The 25,567-nt window shown below is 47.0% G+C and overlaps 2 protein-coding genes across 2 annotated transcripts in view; both read right to left on the bottom strand.

Annotated features, from left to right (window-relative positions):
- The window catches only part of LOC140847137 (zinc finger protein 541-like), a 223,221-nt gene that overhangs the window by 79,288 nt on the left and 118,366 nt on the right, over positions 1-25,567 (bottom strand).
- Positions 10,108-13,530, bottom strand: LOC140847169 (natural cytotoxicity triggering receptor 1-like). Its single transcript, XM_073226483.1, is given in 8 exon segments — positions 10,108-10,298; positions 10,438-10,485; positions 11,258-11,305; positions 11,540-11,678; positions 11,680-11,822; positions 12,910-13,194; positions 13,382-13,417; positions 13,497-13,530. Coding segments are annotated over 8 exon segments (924 nt in total).

The following is a 25,567-nucleotide window of genomic DNA, read 5'->3' as shown; positions in this document are numbered from 1 at the left end:
CAGTCTTAAAACAAAGGTTGGAGAAATTGAGGGTAGATTTCAGTGTCATATGAATCTCAGCTTAAAATCTGTCTTTTGCTATGTTAGGCTGTTTTGGGGTCTCAATCTCCACAATTCTGCAAGGTGGATTATATCGTAATCATGTTGACTGATTCCCCAAAGCTAATATCCGTTCCAATAGACCCTGATTTTAATTTGCAGAGTTTGGTAGTTTTAGGAGGCTGATCCTATATTCTGTCTAAGGATATAGCACGTGACAGAAGCTTAACCAATTAATGCATCCTATCCTCAATCCAAGTTTATGACTAAGATGCTCAACACAGTGAAACTCAGGACCCAGGCTTGATATGTAGGAGCAGAAAGCAATGATACCCAGTGGTGACCTACCAACTGCCGTTAGCACTGCAGATATTTGTTGTCTAGAGCCAGCTGAAAGTCACTGGAAGGGGTACAGCTCAGAAAAGTGCCAGAAAACAGAGCTCTGATGATGCTGTGACCAAACTCTGGTGAAGCCCACACAATTGCTAGTCTTTTCAATTATGTGTGCCAACAAATTTCTTTTATTTGTTGCAGAGTATCTGAGATGATTGTGTTTGATAAAAATCTGAATCAGGGAAAATGATCCCTCCAGTCTCTGGGTTATAAGGTTTAATAATATAGGTCCACAAACCTCATCTAAATTCTCTGAGAAAAGGTGTGCTTTAGAATTCGGAATTTGTCATTTTTAGTCAGAAGATGTAGTGCATACACCATATAACAGCTGACACTGCCAGAGGGACCTGAGGCGATAACCTGTAATCAGAGTCAGTATTTCTGCTGCAAAATGTGCGAACAATCACAATTAGTATATATTTTTTTTCTTGAGAAAGATTACAAATAACCTAGTGACTTTTCATCTCAGGCTTTGCTAAAGAGTAAATTTTGAAGAAAAATGTGCATAGCTCTCTTGAGTTTAGATTAGTAGTTAAGGATATGTGTAACTCCTCTCTTTCTATACACATGCACACACATGTATGTGAACATATATATGCATGTGTACATAGTATGTCCTACTATAGGTTATTTGCTTTATAAAAATAACTGGTAGTTCAGTTACTCATGATACAGAATGCTTCTTTATAAACAGAACTTATAGTCAAATTATATCATTATCTTCATTATCATCATCTACATTATCCAGGGATATAGATTATAGTTTATGCTGCTCTGTTTTTAATACTTACACCAAACTAAGAGCAAAGTTTGCTGGAATGTAAAAAATGTATCTTGGTCAGACATATTTTAACTGGACTTTTCACCATTTCCTTCTTTCCACACAAAACCTATTAAATATCGGTCTGACATTCATTTTGATGAGTAACCAGCTTCTGGGGAGCATCTGCAGTGTCAGCAGTTATTCGTTCTGTTTCTGAGGCCTGATAAAAATGGAGCAAGTTTTTGTTAGATGAAAATTTTCAGCAAATGCAAAATAAGATTTTTACTCTTATAGTAGGTTTTTCCCCCCACTAAAATCATGTGGTATGCTAAAACACATTTCACACTCATGCCGTTTTTTTCTGTTAACTATATTGATTTTTTTCTTTTAACTATGTTGACCATATTTTGTTAATTTACTCAGTGTAGTAAGGGAATAATACCTTCTGACACTTAATTGGAAGTAAACAATTTTTTTTTGAGAGGGCATCTCTCATATTTATTGATCAAATGGTTGTTAACAATAAAATTCAGTATAGGGGGGTCAATGCTCAATGTATAATCATTAATCCATCTCAAGCCTAAGTCTCATCAGTCTCCAATCTTCTGAAGCATAACAAACAAGTTCTTACATGGTGAACGAATTCTTACATAGTGAATAAATTCTTACATGGTGAACAGTGCAAGGGCAGTGATAACAGAAACTTTCGGTTTTGATGACACATTATGAACAATAAACAATCAGATCAAATATGAATATTCGTTTGATTTTTATACTTGATTTATATGTGGATCCCATATTTCTCCCTTTATTATTATTATTATTTTTATTTTTAATAAAATGCTGAAGTGGTAGGTAGATGCAAGATAAAGGTAGAAAACATAGTTTAGTGCTGTAAGAGGGCAAATGTAGATGATCAGGTGTGTGCCTATGGACTAAGTATTAATCCAAGCTAGACAAGGGCAGCAAAACATCCACGGATGCAGAAGATTTCTCTCAAAGCAGGGGGGGTGAGGTTCTGAGCCTCACCTCTGTTGATCCCCAATTTCTCACCTGATGGCCCCCCTGCGACTGTGCCTGTCTTAGGTTGTTCCTCCCTTGAGGAATCTTACCCGTCTCTGGCTAACCAGTCATCTTCTGGGGCCATACAGGGAAATGTAAAGTTGGTAAGTGAGAGAGAAGCCATATTGTTTGAAAAGGTTAGCTTTTTACTTCTTTGCAGATTTATGCCCTGTGGGTTCTAGGCCCAGCACTTGTCTTGAGCTTTACCACCTGGAGGAATTATGATACTCGGTAAATTCGATATGAGGCACGAATTCTATTTAAGGGTTGTAATTAGGAAGGAAGAAGAAAAGCTGTAGAGGTAGCATATGGAAGAAAACATGGGAGGATTGATTATTTCTTTGACATATCTTCTTGTAGAGTACCTTAAGCATGTATAGGTTTTAAACTACTAACTAACTTGCGCTCACATATTAACATAATAGGAATACGGTAACATAAACAAAGCAAATCTATAATTACCATCCATCTCCAGTGAAACCAAGAAAACCATTTAGGCACCCTAGGCGTTTGTGAAAATGTGTCTATGATATGATGGATATTGTCCAACTGTACTTGAACAGTCTGAGAGAAATCAGACAAATTAAAGCAGCCCATTTCTGGGATCTGTTCACATCCCATATGTTCTTTTAACTGTAGTTGGTCTATAGTCGTAAGATTTTGGAGCGCTACAACTTGCACCCCTCCCAACTCCTGGTTGAGTTCCAACAGTACAGATCTGGTCAAATTCGTTGTCTCACTGTATGCACATGCCAGCCTAGACATCTCCCTCCTCATTCCAATGGCAAGTCCAGGAAACGGTAGGGTGGACGCAGCCACAACCTCAGCATCGCCCGGATCCCTGTGGAGGCTTTTTGATGATCATCCCCCGGCACGAGTCCTCCAGAGAGTGCTGATGCTGGAAGCTCCTCCTCATGTCGTATCTTAGTTCATTTTCTGGGTATCCAAGCTAGGCCTTGATCTTCTGCATAGAAACAAACAGACCCTTTGCCCACACTTTGAAATGCCCTCTATACCACTGTGTAGAACTCATTGGAGGACAGCACACAGGAACTGCTTTTTTTTTTTTATTAAGAGAAAGGCATATTATCAGAAAAGAGTACCTCCATAGCTGATCATCTGACACCCTTTAAGTGATCAACATTAAGGATATTTAAAGCATGTGTTAATCTTTGATTTACCAATAGTTTTATCCTATCAAGGAGTAATCCCCCTTTTCTTTCTTTTTTTTTTAATCTTTAATCTACACTTACATGAAGAATACTATGTTTGCTATGCTCTCCCCTACATCAGGACCCCCTAAAAACCACATTACGGTTACTGTCCATCCGCTTAACAAAATGTTGTAGAATCACTACTTGTCCTCTCTGTGTTGCGCAGCCCACCCTCCCCCTTCTCCCTCCCCCCCATGCATGCTAATCTTAATACCCCCCTTCTTCTTCCCCCCCTTATCCCTCCCTGCCCACCCATCCTCCCCAGTTCCTTTCCCTTTGGTACCTGTTAGTCCATTTTTGGGTTCTGCAATTCCGCTGCTGTTTTGTTCCTTCAGTTTTTCCTTTGCTCTTATACTCCTCAGATGAGTGAAATCATTTGGTATTTCTCTTTCTCCGCTTGGCTTATTTCACTGAGCATAATACTATCCAGCTCCATCCATGTTGCTGCAAATGGTAGGATTTTTCTGCTTCTTATGGCTGAGTAGTATTCCATTGTGTATATGTACCACATCTTTTGTATCCATTCCTCTACCAATGGACATTTAGGTTGCTTCCAATTCTTGGCTATTGTAAATAGTGCTGCGATAAACATAGGGGTGCATCTGTCTTTCTCAAACTTGATTGCTGCGTTCTTAGGGTAAATTCCTAGGAGTGGAATTCCTGGGTCAAATGGTAGGTCTGTTTTGAGCATTTTGATGAACCTCCATACTGCTTTCCACAATGGTTGAACTAATTTACATTCCCACCAGCAGTGTAGGAAGGTTCCCCTTTCTCCACAGCCTCGCCAACATTTGTTGTTGTTTGTCTTTTGGATGGCAGCTATCCTTACTGGTGTGAGGTGATACCTCATTGTAGTTTTAATTTGCATTTCTCTGATAATTAGCGATGTGGAGCATCTTTTCATGTGTCTCTTGGCCATCTGTATTTCTTTTTTAGAGAACTGTCTGTTCAGTTCCTCTGCCCATTTTTTAATTGGGTTATTTGTTTTTTGTTTGTTGAGGCGTGTGAGCTCTTTATATATTTTGGATGTCAAACCTTTATTGGATCTGTTATTTATGAAAATATTCTCCCATACTGTAGGGTTCCTTTTTGTTCTATTGATGGTGTCCTTTGCTGTACAGAAGCTTTTCAGCTTAATGTAGTCCCACTTGCTCATTTTTGCTGTTGTTTTCCTTGCCTGGGGAGATATGTTCAAGAAGAGGTCACTCATGTTTATGTCTAAGAGGTTTTTGCCTATGTTTTTTTCCAAGAGTTTAATGGTTTCATGACTTACATTCAGGTCTTTGATCCATTTTGAGTTTACCTTTGTATATGGGGTGAGACAATGGTCCAGTTTCATTCTCCTACATGTAGCTGTCCAGTTTTGCCAGCACCATCTGTTGAAGAGACTGTCATTTTGCCATTGTATGTCCATGGCTCCTTTATCAAATATTAATTGACCATATATGTTTGGGTTAATTTCTGGAGTCTCTATTCTGTTCCACTGGTCTGTGGCTCTGTTCTTGTGCCAGTACCAGATTGTCTTGATTACTATGGCTTTGTAGTAGAGCTTGAAGTTGGGGAGTGAGATCCCCCCTACTTTATTCTTCTTTTTCAGGATTGCTTTGGCTATTCAGGGTCTTTGGTGTTTCCATATGAATTTTTGAATTATTTGTTCCAATTCATTGAAGAATGTTGCTGGTAATTTGAGGGGGATTGCATCAAATCTGTATATTGCTTTGGGTAGGATGGCCATTTTGATGATATTAATTCTTCCTAGCCATGAGCATGGGATGAGTTTCCATTTATTAGTGTCCCCTTTAATTTCTCTTAAGCGTGACTTGTACTTTTCAGAGTATAAGTCTTTCACTTCTTTGGTTAGGTTTATTCCTAGGTATTTTATTCTTTTTGATGCAATGGTGAATGGAATTGTTTTCCTGATTTCTCTTTCTATTGGTTCATTGTTAGTGTATAGGAAAGCTACAGATTTCTGTGTGTTAATTTTGTATCCTGCAACTTTGGTGTATTCCAATGTCAGTTCTAGTAGTTTTGGAGTGGAGTCTTTAGGGTTTTTTATGTAGAGTATCATATCATCTGCAAATAGTGACAGTTTAACTTCTTCTTTACCAATCTGGATTCCTTGTATTTCTTTGTTTTGTCTGATTGCCGTGGCTAGGACCTCCAGTACTATGTTAAATAACAGTGGGGAGAGTGGGCATCCCTGTCTGGTTCCCGATCTCAGAGGAAATGCTTTCAGCTTCTCGCTGTTCAGTATAATGCTGGCTGTGGGTTTATCATATATGGCCTTTATTATGTTGAGGTACTTGCCCTCTATTCCCATTTTGCTGAGAGTTTGTATCATGAATGGATGTTGAATTTTGTCAAATGCTTTTTCAGCATCTATGGAGATGATCATGTGGTTTTTGTCTTTCTTTTTGTTGATGTGGTGGATGATGGTGATGGATTTTCGAATTTTGTACCATCCTTGCATCCCTGGGATGAATCCCACTTGGTCATGGTGTATGATCCTTTTGATATACTGTTGAATTCTGTTTGCTAATATTTTATTGAGTATTTTTGCATCTACATTCATCAGGGATATTGGTCTGTAATTTTATTTTTTGGTGGGGTCTTTGCCTGGTTTTGGTATTAGGGTGATGTTGGCCTCATAGAATGAGTTTGGGAGTATTCCCTCTTCTTCTATTTTTTGGAACACTTTAAGGAGAATGGGTATTATGTCTTCTCTGTGTGTCTGATAAAATTCCGAGGTAAATCCCTCCGGCCCCGGGGTTTTGTTCTTGGGTAGTCTTTTGATTACCATTTCAATTTCTTTGCTCGTAATTGGTTTGTTTTGTTTAACTTTTGTGTTTCTTCCTTGGTCAGTCTTGGGAGGTTGTATTTTTCTAGGAAGTTGTCCATTTCTTCTAGGTTTTCCAACTTGTTGGCATACAGGTTTTCATAGTAGTCTTTAATAATTCTTTGTATTTCTGTGGAGTCTGTCGTGATTTTTCCATTCTCATTTCTGATTATGTTGATTTGTGTTGATTCTCTTTTTCTCTTAATAAGTTTGGCTAGAGGCTTATCTATTTTGTTTATTTTCTCAAAGAACCAGCTCTTGGTTTCGTTGATTTTTGCTATTGTTTTATTCTTCTCAATTTTGTTTATTTCTTCTCTGATCTTTGTTATGTACCTCCTTCTGCTGACTTTAGGCCTCATTTGTTCTTCTTTTTCCAGTTTTGATAATTGTGATGTTAGACTATTCATTTTGGATTGTTCCTCCTTCTTCAAGTGTGCCTGGATTGCTATATACTTTCCTCTTAAGACTGCTTTTGCTGCGTCCCATAGAAGTTGGGGCTTTGTATTGTTGTTGCCATTTGTTTCTATATATTCCTTGATCTCTATTTTGATTTGTTCATTGATCCATTGATTATTTAGTAGCATGTTGTTAAGCCTCCATGTGTTTGTGAGCCTTTTTGTTTTCTTTGTAGAATTTATTTCTACTTTTATACCTTTGTGGTCTGAAAAATTGGTGGGTAGAATTTCAATATTTTAGAATTTACTGAAGCTCTTTTTGTGAGCTAGTATGTGGTCTATTCTGGAGAATGTTCCATGTACACTTGAGAAGAATGTATATCCTGTTGCTTTTGGGTGTAGAGTTCTGTAGATGTCTATTAGGTCCATCTGTTCTAGTGTGTTGTTCAGTGCCTGTGTCCTTACTTATTTTCTGCCTGGTGGATCTATCCTTTGGGGTGAGTGGTGTGTTGAAGTCTCCTAAAATGAATGCATTGGAGTCTACTTCCCTCTTTAGTTCTGTTAGTATTTGCTTCACATATGCTGGTGCTCCTGTATTGGGTGCATATATATTTAGAATGGTTATATCCTCTTGTTGGACTGAGCCCTTTATCATTATGTAGTATCCTTCTTTATCTCTTGTTACTTTCTTTGTTTTGAAGTCTATTTTGTCTGATATTAGTACTGCAACCCCTGCTTTCTTCTCACTGTTGTTTGCCTGAAATATGTTTTTCCATCCCTTGACTTTTAGTCTGTGCTTGTCTTTGGGTTTAAGGTGAGTTTCTTGTAAGCAGCATATAGACGGGTCTTGCTTTTTTATCCATTCTATTACTCTGTGTCTTTTGATTGGTGCATTAAGTCCATTTACATTTAGAGTGACTATTGAGAGATATGTACTTATTGCCATTGCAGGCTTTAGATTTGTGGTTACCAAAGGTTCAAGGTTAGCTTCTTTAGTATCTTACTGCCTAACTTAGCTCGCTTATTGAGCTGTTATATACACTGTCTGGAGATTCTTTTCTTCTCTCCCTTCTTATTCCTCCTCCTCCATTCTTCATATGTTGTGTGTTTTGTTCTGTGCTCTTTTTAGGAGTGCTCCCATCTAGAGCAGTCCCTGTAGGATGCCCTGTAGAGGTGGTTTGTGGGAAGCGAATTCCCTCAGCTTTCGCTTGTCTGGGAATTGTTTAATCCCGCCATCATATTTAAATGATAGTCGTGCTGGATACAGTATCCTTGGTTCAAGGCCCTTCTGTTTCATTGCATTAAGTATATCATGCCATTCTCTTCTGGCCTGTAGGGTTTCTGTCGAGAAGTCTGATGTTAGCCTGATGGGTTTTCCTTTATAGGTGATCTTTTTCTCTCTAGCTGCCTTTAAAACTCTTTCCTTGTCCTTGATCCTTGCCATTTTAATTACTATGTGTCTTGGTGTTATCCTTCTTGGATCCTTTCTGTTGAGGGTACTGTGTAATTCCATGGTCTGTTCGATTATTTCCTCCCCCAGTTTGGGGAAGTTTTCAGCAATTATTTCTTCAAAGAGACTTTCTATCCCTTTTCCTGTTTCTTCTTCTTCTGGTACCCCTATAATACGGATATTATTCCTTTTGGATTGGTCACATAGTTCTCTTAGTGTTGTTTCATTCCTGGAGATCCTTTTATCTCTCTCTATGTCAACTTCTATACGTTCCTGTTCTCTGGCTTCTATTCCTTCAATGGCCTCTTGCATCTTATCCATTCTGCTTATAAATCCTTCCAGGGATTGTTTCACTTCTGTGATCTCCTTTCTGACATCTGTGATCTCCTTCCGGACTTCATCCCATTGCTCTTGCATTTTTCCCTGCATCTCATCCCATTGCTCTTGCATTTTTCTCTGCATCTCTTGTCAGCATGTTCATGATTTTTATTTTGAATTCTTTTTCAGGAGGACTGGTTAGGTCTGTCTCCTTCTCAGGTGTTGTCTCTGTGATCTTTGTCTGCCTGTAGTTTTGCCTTTTCATGGTGATAGAGATAGTTTGCAGAGCTGGTACGAGTGACTGCTGGAAGAGCTTCCCTTCTTGTTGGTTTGTGGCCTTCCTCTCCTCCTTCGCAAGGCGCTGGGTTCTTGCAGGTGTGGATGTGGTCTGGATGTTGTCCTGTGTCCTCTGGTCTCTATTTTAGGAAGAGTTTTCTTTGTTATATTTTCATAGATATATGTGTTTTTGGGAGGAGATTTCCACTGCTCTACTCATGCCACCATCCTGGCTCCGCCCCCTCGGTATTCTTTATATCATCAAATATCCACGTTATCCCTTTGAGGCTGGAATGCATGTTCTCTGATATTTAACAGAAAACTCAGATTTAGAGAATGGATTTGACCTGGGTGAGGGGTTGGAACACTGGGGCGGGTGGGAGGGCCCACGTAATGGGTATATTCAAGGGCTGATCACGTAGGAAGTCTCAGGAGCACAGAGCTCACAGTGCCAGACGGCATTGCAAGGACCAACGTCAAGAGCCTTGAGTCCTCACCTGTGCTCTGGCCCCATTTATATATCCGCTGAGTCACCATACCTTTCCTGAGAGCTCTCTCAGCCGTGGGAGCTGGGGACATGGCCATCAGATCCACCGTGATTTAATGCACATGAGTGCCTAGCAGAGACAGGAAAATGGACATGAATGCCGTGCTGGAGTTCAAGTACCTGCTAGAGAAAAATGGCAGGTGCTCCAGGGGTATGAATGTGGACTCGTAAGTCAAACTGGAAACTCTTTTGGAGGAGATGGTATGTACTTGGAGACACAAAGAACGAGGCAAGGTATGGATGAAGAAGCGAAGCAAACAGAATCTTGGGGTGGCATAGGGTAGGGGGTCGGCTCATGGCTGAGATCCAGCTGGGACAGGCTGCGGTAGCTGTACATCAGTTTTCTTGCCTACAGCCTGCATCTCCATGATCTGGAGGTTGCCTCTCTGGCTCCTGTTCCATGCGGTAAGAGCCTATTTTGTAAGGGTTGCTAAACATTTTGAATGATATGTTGCAGAGAAAAGACAGAATACATAGAATAAGGACCCCAGTAGGAAGGCAATATTCCCATGGCCACAATGTTAATGAAGGAGGTGATTTCAGGGGAGGCCAGAGGGATTGAAATGTTGGTTTGCAGTAAGAAGGCACAAAAACACACAGACTCTAGCAGAGATGATGGGATCTGTCTGCAGAAGAAATTTAGCACCCTCTGTCCTGCCCGCTCCAGCATGCTTCGCCAGCCCCCACGCATTTGTCCCAGTGTCCAGCAGTGGCTCCCTCCTCCGTGGGCTCAATACAGAGCTCACACAGCCCAAGGTCACAACCCAAGGTCACCATCAGCTCTCAGCTCTACTCGGGGCCACCACGTCTCCCATCACTTATTCAGGAGTGTTCGTGTTTTGAACCTTCTCCTGCCTTCCCAGCTGGAAGCGGTGTTGGCTTGCTCTCTAGCCCTCTTCCTGCAAAGCCACTCTTCAGCCAGGAGGCCCCGGAGGGCCATCAGAACCAGGAAATCCAGGCCAATCCGCAGGAGATTCTGGGCCATGTGATTCCAGAGGGCAAGGTCTGGAGTCAGAAGAGCAGAGTGCACGCTGGCAGGGACCCACGACAGGGTGAGTGGCAGGACGCCTCACTCACCGTGCACTCGCTGCCCTCTGACCCGCTCCTGCCCAGCTCCTCCCTGGGGGGCCGGCCGCCCACTCACCTTGCTGGAATCCTGCCTCTGTGGTTAGCAAGGGCGGGTCCCCCGAGTCTGCAGATGGTGAGGAAAATGTGAAGACAGGAGGAAGAAAGCTAGTGTCAGCCTCTTCCATCCCAGCCTCTCCTTCCCTGGGCTACATCCCCCACTCCTTACATCCTACAGCTTTTCAAGGTCCCCACCCCACATCCCAGGTCCTGGGGGCTCCATCGGGAGGGTCACCTGGGTTTCAGTTTCACCATGAAGCTGATCAACATCATTTCTTCTTCCTCACATGCAGTAAAATCCAAAGTCTTACCATTCTCTTCAAGCCCCTAAACGAGCTGCCCGGTGCCCACCATCACCTCCCTGCCATCATTTCCAGACCCACTTTGCTGTTCTTTCATGAGGCTGGCCATCCCTCCGCCTTAGGGCATAGACACCGGCCATTCCCTCTTTCTGGAAACTCCTTTCTCCAGCTGGCCACGGGACTGATGCCCTCAACTCCTTCAGATATTTGCTCTGATGCCCCCTTCTCTGTGAAGCCAGTTCAGACAACCCTTGCCCCCTGCCCTCCCAGTCACCTTATCCCTGTTCTGCCTTTTTTCCATATCATCGCCTCCTCGCATGCTATGCAATCGGTTCCATTATCCTGACCTGGACTCACAGTCTGTCTTGTGCTGGGCCACACGGTCCCCAGAGGCAGGGCTGCTTGTCTGCCAGGCAGAGAGAGCCGCAGCTCGCGGCCCATGCTGTGCACTCAGTGGGTATCCCAAGGGGACTGCACGTTCTCAGGGCCCCTGCGGGGTCGTTTCCACCCCCCACGCTAGAAGTCACTGTAGCTCACCGGAAGAGGTGAGCTCTGTGGGAGCAAGGCTGCTGTCCTCAACATCTCCTAGCAATGGGGACAAGGGAGAGCAAGGGTTTGGGCTTTCTCTGGGCTTCCTCCCCACCCAGCCCTGTGGCATGTGTCCTGTGGACAGCCTGCTGCTCCTGCCTCCAGGGAAGGGGCGGATGCGGGCGGCGGGATGTCCCCTCCTGTCCTCCTCTCGCACCTGCCCCTCCGCTGCCTTCCTCGGCGCTGCTGGGGGTTCCAGAAGGACACGGAGAGGATGGGGGGTTTCCTCACCTGTGACCAGGAGCCTCATAGGCTCACTGGGGAAAGACCAGGCATGGTTGTTGTAGGAACCGAAGCACCTGTACGTTCCTCTGTGGGCTGTGCTCACGGGGCCCAGGAGGAATGCCACCTGGCTGCTCCCATGTCTGCCTGCGCTGCGGGCAGCCAGGTCGGCCCTCCTTGAGCAGGAAGAAGGTGCTGGTCGCAGTCTCTAGATGGCAGTAGAAGGTCACATTCTTTCCTGAGACCACCTGCGGCCCGGGATGGACTGAGAGCGTGGGGGTGTCATACATTTCTGTGGGGGAAGGTGGCCGGTGGGTAAGGGGCATCTGTGTCCTTCTGTGATATCTCCCATCCCCTCGTCCATGAGACCCGGTGTTGCTCCCCAGAATCCCGTTCTCTTCCCTTTCCTTGCTGTCGTGGTCACGGACACACACTCCGTGCTCTCCCCCTTCAAGACCGAGGCACTTCCAGGGGTGTTTGGGGTGAACTGCACCCCATCAGTGGTCCTTTGAGTCGGGTTCCTGGGGCAGCAATGTCAGTGTTGCCTGGGAGTGTGTTAGGAACGAGGATTCCCAGACTCCACCCCAGACCCACGGCATCCAACGGCGGGGTGCAGCAGTCACCTGCGTTCTTAAAAATTGTTACTATTTTCAATTGCTGTAGAATACAGGTAACACGAAATGTACCACCTTAACCATTGTTAAGTGCACCGCTGAGAGGTGTCTAGTACATTCACACCGATGCTCAGCCGCCACCACCACCACCTGTAAGCCTTCTTCTTGTCTTGCAAAACTGAAACCCTGTCCCCATTAATCAGTACCCGCCCTGTCCCAGCCCCTGGCCAGCGCTATTCTACTTTCTGTCCCTATGCAGCTGACCGTTCCAGGGATGCCATCAAAGTGGAATCCCACAGTGTCCGTCCTTTAGCAAACGGCTCTGTAGGAGGGGTTCTCATCTAATCACTGGTTGAAGCTGGGAGGCCCAGAGCCCCCGGCCTCATTTCGAGACTCCGCTGAAGGGCCGTCCCAGGCCTGGAGCTCCCCACTTGCTGGGCTGGGGTCTCTGGGACACAGCACCGCAGTCCGCCTGCGCCCTCTGCCCGGCCCGCTGCCCTCGCCCACCTCAGGGGCTGTCTTTGAGGACACGCCCCAGGAGCCCTCTGCACAGAAACATCCACTTCGACCTCTTAGCGGGAGAACCTGCCCTCAGTCACTAGGCCCCTAGGACACAGACGGCGATCAGTAGGAGACCCCACAGGTCATCATGGGCTACTCAGTCTCTGCGCGGGGCTTGGAGGGGCCCGGAGGGGCCTAATAAGCGGTGACGCTGCCCCGGATTCAGGCTGAGATGACTCTACGGCTGCAGAACGGGGCATTTACCTGTTACCACCAGATCCAGGGGGTCACTAGTCTCGGACCACAGCTCCCCACTTTGGTACAAGCAGCTGTACTGCCACACAGTGAAGGGGGTCATGGCCGAGAGGGAGAACTTCACTTTGCTCATCACTCCAGGTGATTTCTGTCTCTCTAAGGCCAAAAGGCGTCCCTCGAAATACAGCTGGTACTCAACGGCGCCGCGAGCACCCTGGCACCAGATGGTCACCGGCCTTCCCTTCGGAACCATGAAATTGGGCTGGGCCCAGATGACGGGTTTCCAGAGAGTCTCTGGAAGGGAATCAGAGGCTGGGGTTGTAGGCAAAGTCCCCCCCCAACCTCCGCCCAGCAGCTGGCCCAACGCCCTAACCGGATCCCCGGAGCCCAAGCCCTGGCCTGGCCCCCAGCTGTTGCTCCCAGGCGGATCCTGAGCCTGAACCCCCAGGAGTGACTCTGGGGGTTCAAGGGAGGGGCTCACGTGTCTGGCCGCTGATCCTCTGGCTCAGATACAGCCCTGGAAGACAGGCTAGTGAGCTTCACTGTCTCCCCCCCAAGACCCCTGGGTTCCATCTCCCTTCCACGTGAGACCTCACCTAGGCAGAGCAGGGCAGGCAGAGCAGAAGGCATGGCACAGATCCTGGCACAGGTCCTGCCCAACTGACGTGGAGCAGCCGGTGGCACACAGCTACCAGGAGGCACAGGATGTGGGGGCTGAAACTAGCACCTGTGACTATGGGGCTTTTTACGAGGCGCAGCTCTCCCCTCCACCTCTGACCGCAGGGCACCAGGAAAGGACATAATTCTCACCGCACAGCTGGTCATTTCTGGGGCCCAACCAGGTCTGCGGACAATGGTCTGCCTCACCTGAAACTCATTTCTGGGTCCACTTTTTGAAATGTGGACATTATGTGCAGGGAAGGCATAGGGCAGGGTACAAAGCAAAAACCTTAGAATCACCAAAAAACTGAGTTTGACCTTGGTTTTCCCATGTACCATGTGTGTAGGTTTGGATAAGCTAACTGGCTTCATCAGAATGGAAGAGATTTGTCGTGTTTCAACAGAACGCTGCTCTTCAGCAGAAATGTTCTATTTCTTACCTAAGCACATGTCTTTAGTCTGTTATAAAGCAGACATTAAATATTAAAATCTCAGATATTTTAATATATTTTAAAACTCAAAATGTGCCCATTGTTCTTCTGTTTTAAAGGGTTTAAACAGTTTGTGGAAATGAAATGTGTGTCAGTTCATATTCTGCCTCACATCCTATGAGAAAAATCTCCATCCCCAATCTATTTTCTTTTGTTCTTATTTCTGGATGTTGTCAAACATTCTCCACTTACTTTCTTATTTATATACAATAAAATTTGCTCCTTTGGTGTCCAGTTTTATGAGTTTTGATAAATGCGTGTAGTCCTGTGGCCAACACCTTAATCAAAATATAGAACAGTTTTATCCTCATGTAAGTGAAACAACTTTTATTTGTCCTTGCGTGTCTGGCTTATTTCCTTTGGCCTCGTTTCCTCTGGATTCAGTCGTGTGATTGCAAACAACAGCTTTTTCATTCTGTTCTTTTCTTTTGCCTTCAGTCCTCAGCTCCAAATGCCAGAATGCCCCTTCTCCAGCCAGCCAACAGCCATCCAGTCTGCCTGTCTCGAGACTCCACCAGAATGTCCTTATAGCATTTTGAGGGGAGGCTTCGTCCTCACGTGTGTGACGCCATGCTCAGAAGCCCCCCTGAGAAGGACAAGCTGGAGTGGATCGCTCACTCTCGGTCAAGAGGAGAGCCTGGACAGCAAACCCCTAGGCAGGTTCTGACCTCAGGTCCAGTGCGTGGCTCCCCTGTGGACAGGGCCACCCACCGGACTGTTGCTGTCTTGTCCTCCTACTGGGGGTGTCCAGTATAGGGCTCGACAGGCATGCAGTTGGGGGCTTCTCCAGCTGACTCTCTGTCTTGTGTGCTTTGGAGACTTTAGCCTTGAAAGACTTACAGGAAAGACAGTGTGAAGGAAGTGGGTGACAACTCAGGGCCACCCGTCAGTTTCCATGTCGACCACATACAGAGAGAGCAGACCCAGAGCACGCCACTGAGAAACCTGGCTGAATGCTATGATTTTTCTTTTTATTGAAGTGTACTCGATACAAAAGACTGGTTTTCAGTGTACAACACAGTGATTGGGCAGTTACGTGCATGATTAAATCTCAACCCAACTAGCGTAGTTGCTATCTGTCAACATACAAAGATGCTACAGAGCTATTGACTATATTCTCTATGCCGTACTTTTATCCTTGTGACTAATTTATAGTATGACTGAGATTTTGAGCCCCTTTATCAACGCCTTCACCTGTTTCACTGACCCATCCCAGCCCCTCCACCATGTGAGCCTCCGGTCACTTCTCAGTGTCTCTGAGTCTCCTGCTGTTTTGTTCATAGATTCCACATGTGAGTGAAATCGTATGGTATTTGTCTTCTGCCTGGCTTATCTCACTAGGCATATACCCACCTATGGTTTTTGATCGCACTCGGCCTGAGCGGGAGGCAGGGAGAAGACGCGGGACAAGCCCACCTGGAGGTGAGAGCGATGCCCCTGGGCCGAGAGGGCGTGTGGCCTCCCCGCCTCCCGGAGTCCATCTCTCTCATCTTGTCCCTCGAGATTCCATCCACAGCCTGAAGGGAAGTCGCTAATGAGTCCCTGTCAGGAGAGGTCTTGCTGTCCTTTGGGGGTAAAGCGACCCAGGGCATAGAAATAGCTCCCCTGCAGAAAGCTCCCTAGAGAAACTGGGATTCTGTTTAAAAGGCTCATTGATATTATGTTCCCGGGAAATTATTTTGCAAGTTGGGAGGGAAGTCCCTGGAATCGGAACCAACCCCCTGGCACCACCGAGGATGAAGTTAGTATCTCCACACGTGGTCCTAACTGGGGTCGGCAGGGACTTTAGAGAATTGGTCAAGCCTTGGTTTCCTTAGGGTTTCCTCTCTTACTATTTTAATAATTAATATAGGCAGGAAGCAGTTCTATGTCTCAAGTCCTTTGGGGTTGCTAATTCTTCCATAATAATTTTGGGGTTCTTTGTTTCTGCATGAGGTTTGCAGTATTTACTGATGGTCATTTACAGTGAATTTTCTTACCTAAGGGACTCCAGCACCCGTGTTTCTGCGCACTGACAGCAGGTCTTGTCTTCCACTCTGTTTTCTGGGGTTTCTCAGATGTCCAGTGGGCTGTAGACAATTTTACATTCATTTATGGGTTTGGTCCCACACAGCTCAGAAAGGAAATTCAATCTCTTATTCTTGTGAAAAGACATCTGTGTTTTTTATTTTTCATAAGTCTGCTTCCAGACTTTCCGGCAAAGGCAAGTTTTCTTGTCATTCTGAGATGGTGATTGGAGCAATTCCAGAAATGCTTTTCCTAAGAGGGAAATCCTCGCCAAGATTGCCTTTACACCAGCGTTTTCTCTGTGCAGTGTTAACTCTAAGCAGAGGTCTCTGTTCAAAAGACTTGCATCGTGATGTCTTAAGACCAGGTCTGTTTTCTCTGGAAGGTACTGAAACCATACCCCAGCACTTAGCCGTCATATTCTACCCAGGAGCCAAAAGTTCAGAACTTCATTTAATCAAGATGGTTTGAAGTTTCCATTCTGGGAGTGAGTGAATTCCCTTTTCACTTCCCCCTATTTAAAAAACTTCCTGGCTTTATTAAGGATAATTGACAAATAGAAAATTGTATATATTTAGGGTGTACAACATGATGATTTAATATATTTACACATTGTGAAATGATTAATACAATCAAGTTGTTCAACACATTCATCCCCTTCCCTGTTACGGTTTTGATGAATTTGATAAACATTAATACATTCAAGACAAACTGAAGATAATGAGCTGGAATTTCTACAGAGGAAGGGTGAAAAGCAGTCTGCAAGGAGAACTGAGAATGCCTTGCATTATTTTTATCATAAGGAGGGTGATTAGTTAAGCTAAGACTTCACTGAGAATTTAATCACTGATGTCAGAAAGGTGGGAGGTGCAAGCGCATCGGCTCCACGAAGGGAAATCCCATTTCACTGGTTTGAAGATGGGCCCACGCTTGGTAGCACCTCTCTCCCTTGCCTTCCACACGCGCTGGGGCACTCCGCAGGGGCCGACCCATTCCAGGTGTCTGCCTGGGGCGCTGAGGGCTTGGTCCAGAGCCCCATTCTCTGACATTCCCATCGACTCCAGCTCAGGCCAGGCCGGTCTCCCTTGTGGGAAGCCTGGCGGTGGAGCCAGTGTTCAGCCAGGATGGCCACGAGAGCCACAGGGACCAGCCCTGCCACACCCATGTGGGTCCCAGTCTCCATCGTGCAGTCTTGGTTCATGATATGCAGAGATACAATCCAAAGGAGAGGAGCCATCAGTGGTCACGCTCCACTCCTTCCCCAGCCCAGAGCCCTGAACGGGGAGTCATCTCCCTGTGTGGGGTCCCATCTGACCCCCTCCTCAACAAGCTCCTGCGTTCTTGAGAACCACATGGAGGCCGCCTGCCTGGGTGCGAGGGTAAGGAACTGCAGCCCCCGGGGGAGTCTTGTGCACGGGGAAGGAGGTGGTTTGGGGGACGCTGTGCTTGCTTTTCCTGGCAGAGCACCTGTTTATGTTCTTGCCTGATACCAAGGCTGTGGGTGGCCTGGAGAACCCCAGGGAGGAGGACACAGGGACGGGCTGGGCTGCACCTACCTGTGACCACAAGCTCCGGGGCCTCGCTGGGGGCCAACCACACGTAAGGGCTGCCGCTGTACCAACCGTAGCAGCTGTAGTTCCCTGAGAAGCTGGGGTTCACAGGACCCACGAAGAAGTTGCCGTGGTGTCCCCCATTTTGGTGCTGGGACAAGGCAGCTTCTCCATCCTTGGCCAGTGAAAAATCTATCAAATGGGACGTGCGCTAAACCGCACTGGAGGGAAAGCCTCTCTCCAAGCTTTGCCACGCGGCCTGGATCAGCAGGGAGGAAGGGCTACCATATAAGCCTAAGAGAGGAGAGAGGGGGGCCCTTCAGCAGGCTCTCCCTCCTTCCCCCTCATCCCTGCCACGCACGCTGGGTCTGCACGGAGAAGGGGAAACGCAGACGGTCCCTGCTCCAGAGGGACGGGAGCTGTTAGCGTCCCATTGCACCAGCACAGGACGCACACTCTGCAAACAGCGCTGTGCAGACAAGCAGCCTGCGGGCAAGAAGAGATGCCATCTGCGGGAGATGGAGAGCTGGTCTCTAAAGCCGGGCGACACAGACAATTCTGTTCCCAAGTGTAATGTGCAGGATTTCCCCCACCCCATCGAGCAATTCTAAGACACCAGCAGGGCGTCCTACAATTCAGCTCAATTCTGATACTGTCCACATGGAGATCATGTCAGATCCCATGCTGTGAGGGCTCCATCCTATAAGACCACCCCCGCTTCGGACACCAGCTGAAAGTCCAGGTGATCCCCTGGGCTTCTGATGGACAGGCTACAAATCAGAAGTTCCCATGACCCTCTCTGGGTGTAATTAACTTGCTAGAGCAGCTCACAGAACTCAGAGAAGCTGTTTACTAGATCACTGGCTTATTATAGAAAGACATAACTCAGGAACCGCAGGTGGAAGAGATGCTGGTGGCCAGGTGAGGGAGACGCACAGGGCCAGGGGGGAGAGGGCGAGGGGCTTCCATGCTCCCTGGGCCCACCACATTCCCCCAGTCTGCACGTGCTCACCACCCTGGAAGCTCTCTGAACCCTGTCTTTTTGGGTTTTTACAGAGGCTTCATGACAGAGGTGTGACTGATTAAATCACTGGCCATTGGTGATCGAGTCAACCTCCAGCCCCTCTCCCCTCGTGGGGGTGGGACCGAAAGTTCCAACCTCCAACCCTCCAGTCACCTGGCCTTCCCCTAGTGACCATCCCCATCTGTAGGTGCTGACCTAACACCAGCTCATTAGCCCAACAAAACACACCTTCAGTGCTCTAATCACAGGAAATTCCCATTCTTAGGAGCTCTGTGCCAGGAGACGAAGACCAAATATATACTTCTTGTTATAAATCACACTGTCACAAATGATATTTTGACAAAAAAAAAGGGGGGGATGGCATCCAAGAGTTTGAGGAGCTATGTGAGGGGCTGAGAAAGGTGACATTGTGTAAAAAGAATGTCAGGAGACAGAAGCACCTGGAAATTCAGGGCCCTCCCTCAGAAACACAGGGTCCGGCCACCCTGAGGACAGAGCTTAACACTGAGGGCTGGACTTGTGCCAGGAACATAATTCCCACGCCATGCAGTTTTCCTTCCATAGGGAAAAGCAAATTTCTGGAGGAGAAACCCAGCACACACTACCTCAGCCAGGTACTCAGGGCCAGCATCAGCACCCGTGTTCCTGGGTGCGTGATGTTCCCTTCACATGGAGCGGAGACGATGGCACTGAGCTCCTGTGGTCTTCCTCCCAGGATCCCAGAACCCCTGAGCCATCCTGAGGGAAGCATCGGGTGACTTCCAAGAGCCGGGCCCCCTGCAAGTACCTGACCAGGCCTCAAACTGCCCAGGTCGTCAAGGCCAAGGACAGTCTGACGGGAGCCTAGAGACAGGACAACGACATGCCATGTGCGATGGGATCCTAGGACAGGTGAAGGACACTGGGTGAACCCTTAGAAATCCAAATAAACCGTGGACCTCAGCTCATAATAATGGGTCGATGCTGGTTCATTAGCAGCAAGGCAGGTACCGCAGTCCTGGCAGATGTCACCATCTTCCATGCAGCTGCATAGGCTCTTCTGAATTTTTCTGTGGATCTGAAACTGTTCTAAGAATAAAGTCTGTGAAGAGAAAAAAAAAGGACAATGCATGACGGCTGGAGACCCCGGCTGCCTGCTCCCCTGTCCCCACCAGCTCCAGGGGGTCACTGCGCTCTGACCAGCTGTGGTGTTTCTCATACCGGCCCTGATAATGCCCCGCGGTGTCTGCGTCTGTGCAGTTAATGATACAGTCAGCCTTCTTCTGAAATTCCAGTTTCTTCTCCACCACCTTGTATGTGGAGTTTTCCAGGGTCCCAGGTGGCACAGGAAAGACTCGGGAGTCTCCCCAGCACAAGATTGTCACAAGACTCGTTCCCTGGAACCACAGAACCAGGAGCGGCAGACACAACAGGGACCGGACAGTCCCCTGCAAGGAAACAGAGCTGGGACCTGGGTGGCCCCCCCAGGGAGAAGCCGTGCTTTCCTTCTCGATGGGGGAACACATATAAATTATGGTGTGAAGGACCTGTAATTCCTTCCTTTTTAAAGTTGTTTTTTTTGGGTGTTTTCTAATTGTGGTAAAGTATATATAACATAAAATTTACCATTTTAACCAGTTTTTAGGCTGCTGCTCAGTGCTAATTACATTCGCCATACTGGGCAACCATGACTTCTATTTTCAGACATTTTTCATGATTCTCAACAGAAACACTAACCCATGAAGCAATGACTCTCAGCTCCGTCTCCCCTCAGCCACTGGCAGTTTGTAATATACCCTCTTTCTCTGGGAAGTGGCCTATTTGAGGTACTTATATCAGCGGAAGAATACGATGTTTGTCTTTCCGCGTCTGGCATATTTCACTTCACGTAACATCCTCAAGATTCATCCATGTTATAACACGTGTCAGCCTGTCTTTTCTTTTTACATGGAATAATACTACATTGCTGTGTCTACTGCATTTTAATCATCCCTTCCTGTCAATGGATATTTGGGGGGTCTCCACTTTTTGGCTAATGTGAATAATGCTGCTACAAACATCAGAGTACAAATGTGTGTTCAAGTCCCTGCTTTCCATTCCTTTGCTTTTTCACATGTTGGATTGTATAATGATTCTCTGTTTAGATTTTTGAGAAACTGAGTTCCTTCCTTTGCATTCATTTGGTTTTTGTGGTACAGTTCACATAGCACAAAATTTTAAAGTATCCAATTCAGTGGCATGTAGTATATTCACAATGTTGTGTGACCGTCACCTCTCTCTAGTTCCATCTCATCACCCCTAAAGGAGTCTGCATGCCCGTGAAAGGGTCACCCCCCATTCTGCTCTCCCCACAGCCCCCAGCAACCACCAGTCCACCGTGTTTGCCACCAAGTTTGTTTGGTGTTTGGTCGCCATGGTAATCCTCACCAGCATGCAGTTCTGCTCTTCCCTCTAAAGGGAGAGGCTGAGACTTGGAGATACCATGCCAGTGGCCCAAGAGCACAAACTGAAGGGTTGTCAGATCTGGTTTGGCAACTAGGAGACTCACTCCAGATTCTGTGCTGTGCCCCCTGCCAGGTGGGCAGAGCATGCCATCCTAAAGCAGGTGGAGGAGGCAGCGGACAGGGGTCTGCTGCGTAGGGTGACCCGCTCTGTGAGACCAGGCCAGCAGGCTGGTGCCTGCAACCTGACCACTCCAGGGGCAGGACTGAGGACAGACAGGAGTCTGGAAAGGTTTGGGCATAGAAGGGGGTGCCGTTCAGCTTTTGGCCCCAGTCCATTTATGCTGAATGGCTTTGAGCAAGTGATTGTGCACTTGGGAAATTTCTGCTCTGAGGAGAAACTAGCAAATGGGGGTGGGGGTGGAGAGGGGCTCTTAAAGCCGGTTCCCTGTATGGAGGCGTGTCATCTATTCTAGACCTGATGGCGGTGCGCTCAACTGCGGCTCTCGGAAGGAGGACGAGGGGAGCTATCCGTCCCCGAGAGGGTTGTCATCAAGCAAGACACACCTGCTCTGGCAGTTGCGGAAGCTGCGGACCAGATTCCCCACAGCTTGCAGGACTGCCTTACAGTCAGTACCATTACCCACCAGTATGTCCATGCATTTGTGGCTCCAAAGTGCATGGAGGGATGCCTCCACTAACCCAGGCATACTGTTTATTCACTATTGTGACCTAGACCTTCGGTTCTCAACATGGGGCAATTTTACCTCCAAGGGGACAGTTTGGCAATGTCTGGATACATCTTTGGTTGTTACAACTGGGGTGGGAGATAACATGGGCATCTTCTGGGTAAGGACCAGGGGCCCTACAGTGCACAGAACCGACCCCAAAACAAAGGATTATCTGGTCCCAAATGTAGGTAGTGCTGAGATTGAGAAACTCTGACCTAAAGAGACCTGGTGAATATCTTTAATGAGACGATGATGTGGTTAATGTCAGATAGTAATTTTAAAATGTACAAGTATATCACTGCAGATCATGATGTGCAGTCTGAAGTATAAAGACGTGGAATTTGGAGGCCTGGTAACAGATGTGAGGGTCCTGAGACACATAAGGATGAGGCCTGACTGCCCAGGCAAACTTGGCAGGCAGGTTTGGGGGACCACGGGTGATAACAGAAGGACCTGAGTTAGTAAAACGGAGCAAGTGAGGGAGAAACTAAATCAAGGTCAGCATGGATGAAGAGCAAAGACGTGGAGGGACAGGGTAAAGTGCACCGGAGGAGACACAAGGCCAGGCGATGAGGGCTGGGGGAGCCTGGGGAAGTCAACAGGCCTATCTGAGGATAGAAGACTGAGGAGTTTTAAGGGGAGATAAACGTTTATATTTCAAAGGCTACGGTCTTTAGAGGGAGCTGGTAGAGATGAGATGTGGAGGCACAGGGGGTCACACCCATTAGGAAGCCAAGCCAGTAGCTGGGTGGCACACACCTGGTCCTGGTAGCAGCTGGTGCTTGGCGCTGGGGTGGTGCACAGGAAAACACCGGCTGCACAGTCGGGCTGCCCCAAGGCGACATCCCTTTAAATGAAGTCAAGTGGATAGTCCGGAGAGAACTAGGCTATGAAAACACGTAGACTCAAAACAGGAAAGGGTCTTTGGCAATGCCAGCGAGCTCCTGACATCCTTATCCTTCCCCTTGCGAACACTCAGTGAGACACATGGCTTGAGGGGCAGAGACTGACGGGGGCAGAGATCCACCTGGGTCTGAGCACGCTGTCTGAGGGGTCGACAGAGGCAGGCCGGGGGGGTCACAGCTCGGCCAACTGGAAGGCGGCTCCAACGGGGACTTGTCCATCCCCTCGGTGGACGGTCCCTCCAACCTTCCCACCCCAGGGCACAGGCAGCTGGGGAGACCCGGAGGCACTTACCTCCCTGTGCCCCAACCTTCTGGCTCAGACAGAGCACTGGAAGAGAGGGTCTCAGGGTAGATCGGCCCTTTGGCTTCCTGTCTCTGTTGCAAATCATTTTTTCTTCTACAGTGAACATAGCTGTGGAGACTGATTGTTTGGCTTTATCTTCTAGATCCCATCAGGCTCTCATTTGTGGGAACTCCGGAGCCGCCAGGGATCCCCAGAGAGCTTGACATGGGCTGGGTGAGGCCCTCGGGGCCCAGCTGATGACCTGAGAGCTGAGACGCCTCGAGGTCCCCTGGGCTCACGCGGCCAAAGGCCGTCTCTCCACTTAGGAGGCCAGAATGTCCTTGGCAGCCCCCAAAAGCACGGAGTCCTCAAGCTAAGAGGGACACCGACTATGTGGGGGTTCCCCCTTCTTCCCGTCTAGCCCGCCTGCATGTCGGACTCACCAGAGGATGGTGACAGCTCTGGAGGCCATAGCCCCACATGGCCTCGGCCCAGCCCACCTCCTGCTGGTGCACATCCGCAGGGAGACCCACGGGAAGTATGAGATCAGAGAATTTCCTCATCTACTGGCGCCCGAGAAACGGTTCCTTCCCGGAGAGGTTAGTTGTGGAGAGCTCCCGGGTGGGTGAGGGGAGCCAGGCCTTCCTGCTCCAGTTTCACAGGACAAGTGGCTGTTTCCTCAGCCAGCGTCTAACGGGGCTCCAATCCTTCTTCGGACCAGACCCCACATTCAAATGGAAGGGCCTGGGGCAGAATATAAAACGGTCTCATACACACAGAGATTCTTCTTCATGGGACCATCAGTCAGAAACCCCATGACCGCGCCTGTTATGGACCCACGCGTCCTCCCTCTGGCCTCCGGGACTCCGGACACCCACCTGGGCCTGAGCAGGTGCTCAGTATATTCTCCCACTGGGGATTTTCTCAGTGCAGGCGGCACAGGGATTTCTCAGGAGCTACTCATCACCTCTAAAGAAAGAACCTCCTGTGTCTATGTCTATATATCTAAACATCCTCATCTCTCTATCTCTCTATATCCATCATCTCTCTATATCTATCATCTACCTATCATCTATCATCTATCTATCTATCTATCTATCTATCTATCTATCTATCTATCTATCTATCTATCCATCATCTATCTATCTACCTATCATCTATCTATCTATCTATCCATCATCTATCTATCTATCATCTATCTATCTATCTATCTATCTATCTATCTATCTATCTATCCATCATCTATCTATCTATCATCTATCTATCTATCTATCTATCTATCTATCTATCTATCTATCTATCATCTATCTATATCTATCATCATCTATCTATCATCATTTATCTATCATCATTTATCTGTCTATCTTACCCACTTACCTCAGAGATGCAGAAAGAGACTGGGCAGTGAGGGCCTTTACTCTCTTGCAGTTTTCAAGGCAATTTTCCCCAAATCAGAGCATGCGTGGGCAGCAGGTGGTGTTCTGGAGTTGTGAATATTCAGTAAAATACATGGCTTTTCTCAAGGGGAGCACAGCACATCTTTCAGAAAATAAAATTGAAACTTAGAGTTTTGAGAAATGATGAGAGATGCTCAGGAGATTCCAATATGTGAAATACTTATATTTTATATAAAAGGAAATGGAAGTGTGGCCGTGTGTGTGTGTGTGTGTGTGTGTGTGTGTGTGTGTGTGTTCCTCCTCACAAAGGGTGGGGAGAAACTCTCACATGCAAAGATATGACTAAATTTCAAACATAATGTTGAAAGAAAGAATCAGTCTCAAAAGTTCATACTGTGTGGTTGCGTGTAGACGGAGGTCAGTAACAGCAAGGCAGGGGGATGACCGATCTGCCATGTTGGCGGTGACACAGGAAGGGAAGCCAGAACCTACCTTTCCATGTCCAACAGGACTTTTCAAGTCCTGACTTGGGAAGAGTTGAGGGGTCCTTCCAGAGCATTTAGAATAGTCTACGTTTTGGTACGGGTGTTGGTTGCAAAGAAGTGAATATGTAAAAGTTTGTCTAACTATACACAAAGATATTCTGAACCAACATTAAAGAAAGAAACAATGATTATCTGATTATAGATGTATGAGTGATTTTTATCTATCTCTGTTTTCGAAATTTTCTACAAAGAATGACTCTGTAACATTTCACTATGTTGATAGTGACCACAAGGGAGGGGGTGAGGATTTGATAATATGGGCGAATGTTGAACCCATGGTGTTGTGAATGTGAAACCATCATAAGATTGTATATCAATGATACGTTAATTTAAAAAAAAGAATGAATGTCTTTTCTGTAAGGAGAAGAAGTCGTCGAAATTATTAAGGTATCTCTGATGTCCTGGTGTAAGTTTCATATTGCAGCCCATGAGAGCAGGTGGCTGTTTAGCCCATCTGATGAACAAAATTATTTACCAGAGGGTTAGTCCGGATGCCCGTTACTTCATGCCGCTTATCCTGTCTTAACCCAGCGGGTGAGGCCACTGGTCCTGGCCCGGGCAAGGGGACACTCGCCTTGTCCTCCCACTTACCTGCACCGTAGCATCAGCCTCCCCAAATTCGTCTGGTCTGCCACCTGCCGTAGGTGGAAGAGA

Source organism: Manis javanica, chromosome 17 (genome assembly GCF_040802235.1).
Source record: "Manis javanica isolate MJ-LG chromosome 17, MJ_LKY, whole genome shotgun sequence".
Taxonomy (NCBI): domain Eukaryota; kingdom Metazoa; phylum Chordata; class Mammalia; order Pholidota; family Manidae; genus Manis; species Manis javanica.
This window is presented reverse-complemented; position numbering and strand designations above follow the sequence as displayed.